Source organism: Cricetulus griseus, chromosome 2 (genome assembly GCF_003668045.3).
Source record: "Cricetulus griseus strain 17A/GY chromosome 2, alternate assembly CriGri-PICRH-1.0, whole genome shotgun sequence".
Lineage (NCBI taxonomy): Eukaryota > Metazoa > Chordata > Mammalia > Rodentia > Cricetidae > Cricetulus > Cricetulus griseus.
The window spans coordinates 420,755,434-420,767,692 of record NC_048595.1 but is presented as its reverse complement, the minus strand read 5'-3'; the positions used below and the strand labels follow the sequence as shown (position 1 = coordinate 420,767,692).

The 12,259-nt window shown below is 41.7% G+C and overlaps 1 protein-coding gene across 1 annotated transcript in view; it reads left to right on the top strand.

Annotated features, from left to right (window-relative positions):
- Lancl1 (LanC like 1) overlaps positions 1 to 12,259 on the top strand; it is a 36,340-nt gene that overhangs the window by 16,193 nt on the left and 7,888 nt on the right. The window contains exons 3-5 of the mRNA XM_027397135.2: positions 2,299 to 2,506; positions 10,099 to 10,234; positions 10,770 to 10,916. Of these exons, the coding sequence (XP_027252936.1) occupies positions 2,299 to 2,506; positions 10,099 to 10,234; positions 10,770 to 10,916 (491 nt within the window). The remainder of the gene's footprint in view (positions 1 to 2,298; positions 2,507 to 10,098; positions 10,235 to 10,769; positions 10,917 to 12,259) is intronic.

Below are 12,259 nucleotides of genomic sequence, written 5' to 3'. Positions count from 1 at the left end.
GGGGCAGGTTCATTCTACCACATCCCTAACCCTTGCCCTGTGTCTCACCCCGAATCATGTAGCATCCTCCTAACTATGCTTGGGCATCCACTGTTCCTACCCTCACAGGGCAACTATCATGATTTTCTTTTAAATACCTTTACACTATTCTGCTTAAAATGATGCATTTCAAATGAAACTGACATCATCAGCTTTCTAACCTGAGATATAGCTTTGCTACCTCTCTAGCTTTGGAAAGAGCTCTATTCTTTAGAACTGGTCTTACAAACATGTGGCAGGATATTTCAATAGTAGTGGCTTTAGTAAGACAGAAGTTCTCTCTCCTGTGTTAGTAGACAGAATAGGGTCTGGTGTGGTCAGAAGGGTAGCTGCCTCTGGAAGGCAGGAGTGAGGCAAGGAAGGGACCAGAGTTTGTATGTTCAGACCAGATGAAGGTATGCCTGTGCACACTACCTGAGGATCAAGACATTTAGCCCCAGGTAGTTCATTTCCCCATTTTTTCTATTATTACATTTAAAAATGTTGATGAGAAATTAAATATCTCTGACCGGGCTGGTTTACAAGCAGGTCTGAGGAAATTGGCAGCAGCATTCAGCACTTAAAGCCCTTTCCATCCCTGGGTGCTTTGTGCAGGAAGAAAGCCCACACTCTGGGAACAGATTGCCTCATGGAAATATGACACCAGGGACCAGAACAGGGGGAAGGGGGTGGTGGAACCTGGCCATGCAATCCAAGAAGCTAAGGAAACGATTCTGTGCTCACCAGAGAAGAAACATCCAAAAGACTAGCTGACTTTCATGAGGAGTGCATCAGGTCTTACGACTGTGAGGCAGAGTGGGCTTTGTTTGTTAACTGTTTAAGACAAAAGGAACTGATGATCATGAAAGACAAGGGTCCACAAAGGAAAACAATCACTGCAATTGGATTCAATCACTTTATTTTCTCAAATACCAGTCATGTTATTATCTGGCTTTGGTGTGTACATCACTTAATTAGGGGGGTTGAGGCAATGGGAATAAGGAAAAAGGAAAGGGCAACAGTTTAAGTGGATTGCCAGCAGGTGCGTGATGTGGGTGGCGATGAAGCCCAATAAGGACGTAATTCTGGTAGAAGCTCTTGACACTGATCATTTGTGAAAAGGAGATTTGTTTCCTCCCCACATACGTGGTTCTGTACACTTGTCTACAGACCGTGAGCATTGTCATTCCATCTGCTCATCAACTTTGGAATTACCAACACCGAGCCACTTTGAAAGAGCAGACAAGGTTATTAACTTTGGCAGGAAATGAAAATTTGGCCTTAATATACATGTGAAATTGAATTGTCTGTAACACAAAGCTTTGGAGATTACCCATGCAAAATGAGAAAAGTATCTGAATTTAAAATTGTCCTCAGTACAGTGAAAAGTAATTCTGCAGACTGCATTTTTACTACACTGAAATCCATGAAGAGATTGGCTCTATTAATATAGATTTAAACATAGGCTGTGTGTCTACTAAAAATGGTAAATGAGATGGAAAATGTACTTTACAAGGAAAAAAATGTTTCTAGAAGTGCCTTAGGCAAGCAGACTCCCTTCTCCATGTCTCTGACTGCTCCTCACTGAGCTGGAGCTCTGTCTCCTGTGACAAGCACATAGACACTGCCTCAGTTACTCTGTAGGCTTTAGGGTGCCCAGGAGCAAGGCGAATGGGACCACAACTGAGTTACTAGCAGCTCTTCCTTTAGTCTCCAAAGTAGCATAGTGGTGGTGGAGGCAGCTCTTGACAGGAAAAACATATAGGAAGACTTGAGTGTGTTTTCTCCAGTGTCCAATGCCCGCCCACAAAGAAACCAGTGTAGTATTTGGTGACACAAACCAGCTTGTCACACACACATGCAAATTAACCTTTTGTTTAAAGAGAAGTGAGCTTTTTCATCCCTTGCTCTAAATTGCTTTATGTCATAACAATCATATTTTTTGTTCATTATTAATTAACTTTTATTAACAAATGATGCACCAAAACAGATTAGTAATGGTCATTATGTCTGCCTTTGTGTCTCTGTCCTGGACAAGTCTTAAAAAGTCTTTATTACTTAATAGAATTTTAACAATGAGGAATACAAAGTCAAGTGATTCCCTCTGCCTTTTCTTAGAGCTGACTCACAGTAAGCAGAGCTGAGGCTAGAAAGACAGTCACCTGACTTGCAGATGATTTCATGTAGCTTATCAAATTCAACCCAGATGAGTGGGTAACACCAAAATAACAGAGTGAGTTGCCTGTCCTCATCTCCACTTGCTTTCTCCTTGCATTCCAGGCATTGCTGTGCTTTACTTACATCTCTATGATGTGTTCGGGGACCCTGCCTACTTGAAGATGGCGCACGGCTATGTAAAGCAAAGCCTAAACTGTTTGAGCAAGCGTTCTATCACCTTCCTGTGTGGCGATGCAGGCCCCCTGGCTGTGGCTGCTGTGCTGTATCACAAGATGAACAGTGAGAAGCAGGCAGAGGATTGCATCACACGGTAATCATGTTTGTTTGTGAGGACTGCTACCTAGACATCATTAGGATTCTGCCTGTGTTAGCAAAAGAACATTCTACTGAGTTTACTTTTCTCTCAGCAGATCTTCCCTCTGCATTTGATCAGTTCTCAGATTCCTGCTATAGTTAAGGAATAGCCTTGTAATCCTTATCTTAGTACAAGATAGAAGACAATGGCATGGTCCAGATCAAGTATCAAGTCCCTGGGATCAAAGCCCTGATTGTTAGATGACTAATTCACTGTGCTCCCCAAAATCAGCATTTGAAAAGGAAGTGTGTCTCTTCTTGGAAGCCAGGGACCAAAAAATGAATTCCAGACTGCCATTCTAGATGAGTTGGTTGCACATCTGCAATCCCAGCAGTCAGAAAACTAAGTCAGGAAGATCCTGAATTCAAGGCCAGCCTAGGCTACATACCATCTCCTAAATCTAATAATAATGATGATGATAACAGTGGTGATGACTGCCTTTCTTGGGGGCAATGGAATACAAATCTAGATTATCATTTTGAATATAACTCATGGTCTCACTATGAACTGGTGACTTTTAAAGAATCACTAAACTTTTCTACAAATAGACAACATTTATTGTCTTTGTAAAGTTATTGAGCATTCTGTTGAACTCTTGAGAAGTTTGACTGGCATGCAGCTCCATGTGGAGTCTTGGGCTCTCACCAAGCAAATGAATGTCAGCAGGTGGAGTTGCACTTCTAGCAGTGTGATCATCCCAGAGTCAGCCTCTGTTTTTATATACCCACTATTCTTTCTTAGCATTGCTGCTAGAAATGCATAATTGTCTATTTAGTTTGCTCTCTTGAATTCTCAAGAGCTATGATTACCTACAAGAGACCTGCACACTTGTCAGTCAGTCATGTCGCTTTGCTTAATGGAGGGGGAAGGAGTCTCAGGCCCCACCAGCCCTGAGCATCTTCTCAGTGGTCAGTGGCTGCTGAGGTCACCTTCCCTAAATACAGTGGCCAAATAGGAATTTGCTTTGTTAAGAATTTTAATGGGTAGAAGCAAGATGTTAAAACAGATTGCAGGTTGTGCTCAGTACTGCTTACACAAAATGAAATGCACACCCCTCCCTGTCTGCAGTCCTTAGGAGCTCATAAATAGGGGAAGCCCTCCAACTCTAGGCTGCCGTTTGCCACTAATATACAGACAGCCTTGCTCAAATGAGTAAACTTGTTTATTGTTCCATACCTTGATTATAAACACCTTTTGTGATTACATATTTTTAAAATTTTTATGACATTTCGAGAAGATTTTATTTATGGCCAGCAGGCTTGTCATGTAGTTAAAATACAGAATGTGGAGTCAGACATGGTAGCTCCCATCCACAATCCTAACACTTGGAAGATTGAGGAAGGAAGATTTCTACAAGTTCAAGGCCACATAGTAAGTTCCAGACTAACCTGGTCTACAGCATAAAATTGTCTCAAGACAAAAGAAAAAGTTTTGTGTGTGTGTGTGTTTGTGTGTGTGTGTGTGTGTGTGTGTGTGTTTATTCCTATGCTCACATATGTATAAAGATGTGACTGAAAGGGAAGTCTGTTGTTTGACCACAGCTCTGACTGCCTGACTTCTTTATTTCATGATCACTGTGATCTGGAATTGCATTGTTTGGTTCACTTTCTACATCTCCCTCCTAGTGGCAAAAATTCCTTCAGTTCAGTTTCTGTAAGTCCAAAATGATTTTATATTGTCAGGAATTGAATCAGCATGCTTGCTTATTTTGCTTTTTAGTGAGCTCTCTTCCTGGTACCACATCCTCTGGGGTATCACACACTCATTTCCTTCAGCAGTGTCTTTGTTGTGTTCCACCATCCCGTTTACCTCTCCAACATTTTTTTGGTAATGAGCTCTCAAAATCAGAATTTTGAGTTTGAAAGAGCAAACATGCCTTAAATATATAGTGTGTGTATATATAATTACTATGTTTAGACAAAGAAACTGGAATCCAAAGAAATCATTTTCATTAGGATTTAGACTTGGCTTACAGAAGATGGACCTTACGAGATCTTTTCAGGATGCAGAGGGCTTGCACTTCTCGAATGGAGGATGGGAGTCTCTAACTTCCCACAAGGAAGGAGCTTTGGGCTTGGAGGGGGATGAATGGGAGTCAGTGAATATAAACAGTCATGTTGTGTCGCAATGGCCTGGGTGAATGACAGAGCCTCTTACTGGCTCTCTGCTATCTGGTAAGTACCCTGCAGGTCCTGTCTACACAGAGTTCTTGGTGTCAGAGTGCCCGCTTCGAAGTTAGGTCACTAGCCTGGCAGATCATAGTATGCTGAGGCCAGTACTTAGGATGGTCAGGAGGTGATCTTGGACAGAGAATGTGATGTGTGTTATAGTGTGATGAATCAGAAAAGGATAGAAAGCTCCAGTGACACCTGGGGAAGTGCCACTAGATGCCCGGCAGAGCCATCTTGTCTTTGATTGTTTGTCTTCTTCCTTCCGTGACATTCACTGACTTGCTGGTCCCTTCTAAAAACTGGTTGCTATTAATACCAGCTTATCCAAACAGATAACTGGAACTGCAGACATACACTTGTGGCCTTGAGAGTTTCCAAAAGAACATAAAATAACCATTACAATTTTCAGATGCCTTCATTATTTTATCTTAAAATGTAGCATGTGAAGCTATAGCTTCAAACCCTACCTTTAGCAAGTAGAACCAACCAGTAAGTGCTGATAATTTACATTCAGATCCAGAAAATAAATGCACCATGTCCCTTTTTAGCCTAAACTCTGTTGTTAGGCGATGCTGGTTCTGAACAGGATGTTGTCTGTAGACATTTAAATCATATTCCCTATCTGTTTATGACTGGCCCTAGTGCAAATGAATTTGTTTTTAAAATGTTAGTTGTATATCGCCACCTAGTGGTAGTGTAGGGGAGAACACTGGCATTTTTGTAGTTGTGTACAACTTCTGTTTTTAGTAGGATCATCATTGTAGTGATGTAGTAATCATTAATAATAATACTTCCTAGGGCAGAAATGACACCGAAGTTTTCCCTTTTTTAGTAGTTTCTTCAGTCCCTTTGCAAAAATAAATCAAGTTCTTTTTTATTTCCAAAGTCTATAGGATTGATGCATTTGTATCAAAATTTGATCAAGTGTTCTGATCTGACCTTGAGGCACTTGTTCTGGCCACTGCAGCAGCCAAGTTTGTTTTCTTGGTCCCGGTGTTTTCAGGTACAGGTTCTGTCGGGAGGGGAAAAATACATTTTTCTTAGCAAATGCTTTTAAATTCTTTTGAGTTGGGGGTTGGCCAAGCTCCTCTGCCTGAGGCCATGTAGATTGCCCTTCCAGATCATCCCTCTCAGAAGGAGCTCTGTGAGCTCTGGGGAAGCTTCCGTGTGAAGTCTTGTGTTTCTGTAAACTTGTTTTTAAGGCAGAGTCTTGTGTAACCCAGGATGACTGTGGACTGACCCTGCCCACCCCTCACGTACTGAGCTGTGCTAAGTGTGTGCCAGTGTGCTGAGCTTCTCTGAAGCCACTTATCCCCTGGAGAGCTGTGAATTGCCTGACCTCTAGGTGTGTGTCATCATAGAAGAACAAGGCACAAGAATCTGCATAGCATCCTTTGTAGAGTCATTTTAGAAAATGACTTAGATCATATGTGCCAGTCCTATGTGCTACTCAAAGGTCTGCATAGATGTATACTGAAAAACTCCTGGAATCAAAATTGTTGGATCATAAGGCATGTAAGACACCTTAGACAGATCCCTCTAGTAATAGCTTACTCCCTACCCAAGAAACTAAAACATACATACATGCATGTATGTATGCATACATATCCCATACAGACTCATCAATGCTAGTACTCAGTAGCCCAAAATTGCTGTCAATTTTTTCTTTTTAGTTTGTGACTACCAGGATTGACTTTGACCACACACACACACACACACACACACACACACACACACACACACACACACACACGCTTCCATTTGTATTTTCATTTGAGTACAGTAAAATTGGAGGCTGGGGATGTAACTCAGGATGAACACTTGACCATCATGCCCAAGACACTGGGTTCATCCTTAGCACTGCAACAACAGTAAGATGATGGGGTTAGGGGAGTGAGAAGTCAAAATCAGCATAACCCCTGTTCCACCACTCAGACAACCCTATTAGCATTGAGCAAAGCTGAACCACTATTACAGCATATTACAAGGAAATAGTAACTTCTGGCCATGGTGACCCTGCCAATTTATTTCCTATAATTGTGAAAAGGAATAGAAAAAAATGAGCTAGCATTGATGTATTTTGCAAATTTGAGGAGCATCAATTACTTGCAACATGCCACAATTTCAAAGCCCCCCTTTTTTGTACCAAGGAGCAAGTGCTCATTAAAAAAAAAAAGAAAGAAAGAAAATTATTTGTACCAGAAATAGAGAGACAGGTCAATGGTTAAGAGTAGAACAAGCACTAGTTGCTGTCACACAGGACCTGGGTTCAGTCCCAGAGGTTACATGGTGCTTCACAATCCCTTTAACTTCAGTTCCAGGGGTTCCCATGTTTCTCTGACTACAGTAGGTACCAGGCACATGTGTGGTGCACATGCATAATTCAAGAAACACTTATAAAATGAATACATCTGTGTAGGGAGGAACCCTGATTAGAGATACCGCTGACCACGCCCGCCTGGGCCTGGTCAGAGTTTCATAACAAGGGTTTAAGAAGGAGGGAGGTGGCACGCAGCTCTCTTTGGCCTGGCTGAGCTGCCTGGGAAGCATTTCTGGGTCCATCCTGCTCAGGTACAAACCTGGTCACTGGCTCCCTTGTGTGAGTACTTTTCCCCAATAAACTACTGGTTATCAACCTATTTCTGACTCCACTTTGTAATCATCTATACATCTAATTAAAATTCTTGCTTAATGTTTAAAAACAAGAACTCTTTATACCTTTCCTGAGCTTTTGTTCCATATCTGTCCGCTGTTTTAGTCACCAAGTCATCTCATTCTGGTTACAAGAACAAGTCCTTTTCACTATAGACACCAAGTGTGCCGCTCCCTGCCAGCACACATGGAAACAGTGAAGAAGGGAATGTGAAAGGCACATTTTCTTTCTCACAGATGCTCTCCCTGCCTGGCTGTATGTCCTGGTGTACATCTGGCCTGGGAGGAGCAGTTAGCAGGTTCTGTATCCCTGGGTTTCTTGTGGTTTGATCTGGGTTAACATTGCTGGCCTCCAGGGGCTATGGCTGTGTACCACCTCAGCTGCACCCTGACACCTGACACCTGACACCTGACTGTGAAAATAAAATCCTGGGCAAGGGCATCATTCTACCGAGTGGGCAAATATTTATCAGGAAGAAGAGCACATGATGGTTTGACCGACCTGCTCTTGTAGCTCTGAGAAAGTCACAGTGTCCTTTAGACTTAGTGTTAACAGACAAGGAAGGCTATAAACAGCCCACACCTCAGCCTCGTCAGCTCACTCCACCAAGAAATCCATTTCTTCATATGCTTCATTGCTTTGTTAACCAGTTCTTGGTATGGATTTTAATAGAAAGTATTGAGTCCCTGTGACTGTTGATTCCTGGTTACAATGTCTCGAATTCACCCCACGTGACTTGTAATACCACAAACTTGTTCAAACACTTGAGTGTGTAAAATCAGGTTAGGCACACATACTAAGCTGATCATCCAAAGGTGAGTTTCCACCCCAACAACAAAATAAGAAAATTTTAAAATCAGACTCATTTTTAGAGATAAGACCTAAAAGAGAAATGATGAAATGTTATGTTTAGTATATTATAAAATATCAGATAACATTTGATTTTCCAGAAAATCCCTGGGTTTTTCATACTAACATTGTTTTGTCAGGTTTTGACAAGAATTTGAAGTGTTTTAAAAAGTTAAATGGAATCTCGTTGAAATTCATAAGACTAATTTAGAGAAAATTGAGTTGTATTTTCAAAACTCCACATGATTAAAAAATCTAAAATACCTGGGCAGTGGTGATACACACCTTTAGTCCCAGCACTGAGGCAGGGGCAGGCGGATCTCTGTGAGGCCTGCCTGCTCTACAGAGCAAGTTCCGGGGCAGCCAGGGCTACACAGAGAAAGCCTGCCTCAAAAGAAATTAAAATAAAAAATTTTAAATTCTAAAACAGCAAGGACACACACACACACACACACACACACACACACACACACACACACACACACACACACACACACACACACACACACACACCCCTACCTCATACAAAGGTTCATTCTGAGTTGAGACTACCCAATCAATTGGTAGTCTTCCTAGCTTACCTCCCCTGGGGTCTTCCCCTACTTTCTGATTGCCTGGGGTATGGTTAACCAGTGTACATGTTTCCTCACTGAGATGCTTCTGTGCTAAGTACACAGAAGTTAGGGGTACAATAGGGTTTACCCCTCTCCTGGAAGCACAGTGCCTCAAGTCTCTGAGGAAGGCTGTCTCCCTCCAGAGTTTCAGCTCCTGTGGGTTCCTGTTGCTGTTGCCTCAGCTTCAGGTTTAAGGTGCTTGTTTTCTGGGTCCTAAGACAACTAGGGAGAGAAACAAGGCCTTACCCACTCTAGTCCTTTATTAAAAACCACCCTTTCCTGTTCAGCCTTGAAACAAAACTCCTCTGGGCTCACTGTCGGCCCGCAGCTACCCACGTCTGTATGTTTGGCTGTACCGAGTTCAGGCCATGGAAATATTGGAAGGGGAAATACACCCCCAATCTATCATTCCAGATTCTGCCCAACCTATCTGCTGCTATTTCCTTTTCAAAGTCTTTAAATGGCTGCCTTGTGTACTCTGTCCAGGTTTTTGGAGCTATATCCAACGGGAGAGGGAAGGGTGAAGTCTACTTGCTGCTACTTAACTGGAAACAGAACCGTAAAAACTTGGAGAAGCTGCATGGAGTCCATGAATAAGAACCTTATAAAGTATAGTGTACAACTTTTAAAGAGTGAGACTAGTCTATGTGTGCTTGATAGGGAAGGACTGAAGGGTGCTGCAGAACATTGCTAGGTTAAACTCATCTATCTATCTATCTATCTATATATAGATAGATAGATAGATGAGTTTATATACTCATCTATATATATATATATATATATATATATATAAACTCATATATACATACATATATACATATACACACACAACTTGATAGTCAAGGTTGTTTCTAAAAATAAGAGCCGGAGGGCTTTGTGCCATTTGCATGCTACCTTGTGGCGGATCAGGCTGCAATGGAGATAGTAGATGTGGCCAGTGTTTCATTAAAGCCAATGGCACTCTAAGTGTTGATTAGTCCAGGCTAAATGCTGTGATGGCAGCTATCCTAGCACCTCTGATCCCCACTACTTAAGGACAAGTCTTAGAGCCGACATCTGTGAGAAGCTAGAATTCAGGTAGCCTCAGCCTCAGTGTGCATTCTTGTTGTGACATACTGGCTCCATCATGACCTTAAAATGGGGCTAATCTTTAAACTGTGATTTTAGGTGTGTATGTTTATGTGTCAGTGTATATATATTTTAGTGGACCACTTTGTATGCTCTTGTTTGATCCCTGTCCATTGATGTTTCTGTTCCTAGGCTCATTCACCTAAATAAGATTGATCCCCACGCACCAAATGAAATGCTCTATGGTCGAATAGGCTACATCTTTGCTCTGCTTTTTGTCAATAAGAACTTTGGAGAGGAGAAGATTCCTCAAAACCATATTCAGCAGGTAATTTAGTTTTATGGGTATTAGGAGTATTTTTAAGGCATATACTTACATATTCTGTCTCTCTGGTTAGCTCATCCCATGCAGGAAGACCATGTGTTTTGACCTCTGTAGGTCAGACACAGAGAGCCACGCTTCCCAATTAGTCTGTGGGAAGCCCTGTCATAAGCAGTGGAGGTCAGAAGGCCATCCTGCTCCCTTGAATAGTTCAGAAGCCCTTTCTGAGGGAGATGGAGGGCAGATCTCCTCTCTTGGATGCAAATATCTCCCTCAGTGCCTAGAGCAGTTTGGGCTTTTTTTTTTTAGGGATGCGTATATTCTTAAAAGTGGTAATAAAAACAGTTGAGGGTCCTCCTGAACTATCTTCTAGGCAGAATACATCCACACTTCTCAGAAGGGAGCTGTGTCCTTTCTGGTGGAAGATGCTATCTTATTCCTTATCAGTAATTCAGTACTTCTTAACAAAAAGTCCTTTGCCTCCACCAAGAACACTTTTTGTCTAATTGTCTTGTTATTTTGCTCATCTCTCCCCCTGTAGATTTGTGAATCAATCTTAAACTCTGGGGAAAACCTAGCTAGAAAGAGAAACTTCACAGCCAAGTCTCCACTGATGTACGAGTGGTACCGGGAATATTACGTGGGAGCTGCCCATGGCCTGTCAGGAATCTACTACTATCTAATGCAGGTAAGGGATGCTTAAGGTGAGACCATCAGGTGACCTACACATGCATTGTCTTGGGTGGAGAGCAGATCCTAATACTGTGTTCCCATCTGTCGGTCACTGTGTCACACTCCTTATAGTCAGTCACAGGTTGCACCTTCAGGTGCGAACGTGTACAGATACCATCCTGGGGATGGTGCTAGGTTTCCAGGTAGACATGCACTCACCAAGTGCCACTGGAGCAATATCTTGGCCTCTAATTCTATATGAAATGCTCTTTGCTCTTCTCTCTCAGAAAATGTCTTGAATTGAAGTATCATTCTCTACTATTATAAAATGAAACAAATTCCAGGAGTAAAGACAAATCTATAAAAGCAAATGAGAACCCTCTGCCTAAGGCTTACTAAGGGAGTAAAGTGAGATTTTGTCTGACTTGCCTGAAAACTAGCTGTGTGTGCTGTGCCCCATAGTTCTTTGGTTCTAACAATTTTGGGAGGCATCAGCCAAGTTAGGAAGACAGAAGACAAATAGGACTTGAGAGGTCAGAAAAATAAGTCGGGGTGCCATTTTAAGGGAACAATTGACACTTGCAAATGAGAATTTATGGCAAAGGAAAATGGGTTCTTCATGGCAGCAGAGGCTCATGCCTCCCCTTGACAAAGTACAGTGTCACATAACTGCATCCACTCCTGCATCCAGCATGCATACATGGATGTACACATTACCGTATGGCTGGAAGAATACGAAACCAGTGTCATGCCTGCCCACAACCCATGATTGCTTTTAAATAGAGTCACAGTTTGGGAGCAGTGATCAGAGGCCAACCTGTATTTATTGATTTATTTATTATTTCTTCTGTTTTCCATTAGAAGATGTATAATTGACATTTTTGACAGCCAAGATTTAAATTCCTTTTCTGTTATACTCCCTCAGTGACTCTTACTTCTAGAACTGCATGTAGATTCTTAAAAAGCTTTCCTGAAAAGCAGGTTAAGTCTTCTGGCATTCAAGCTGAGTTAAAATCATGCATGTCAGTGAATGGGTAGCCTTGTTGATGTGCCATTAAATCTGATAGTCAGGAGATATCTGCCCTGCCTTTTCTTGTTAGCTCTAATAAGAAATCTGAAAACCACAGTATTGATTTTTCAATTTCTAGGTTGTTATCTTTTTGAAAAGATTAAGTTTTTAGTAAGGAAAATCCATTCGGAAATGTGCTTAGATAACAACATAAAATTGGACGGTATTACTTCTAGGCCATATTGGATAATTCCTGGAGAGTGACTTACTCCACTTTTAATACTTTCTTTGTGTCTAGTACTATTTTTACATGTCTTGAAGAACACAGAATCCTGAGAACACACACTACA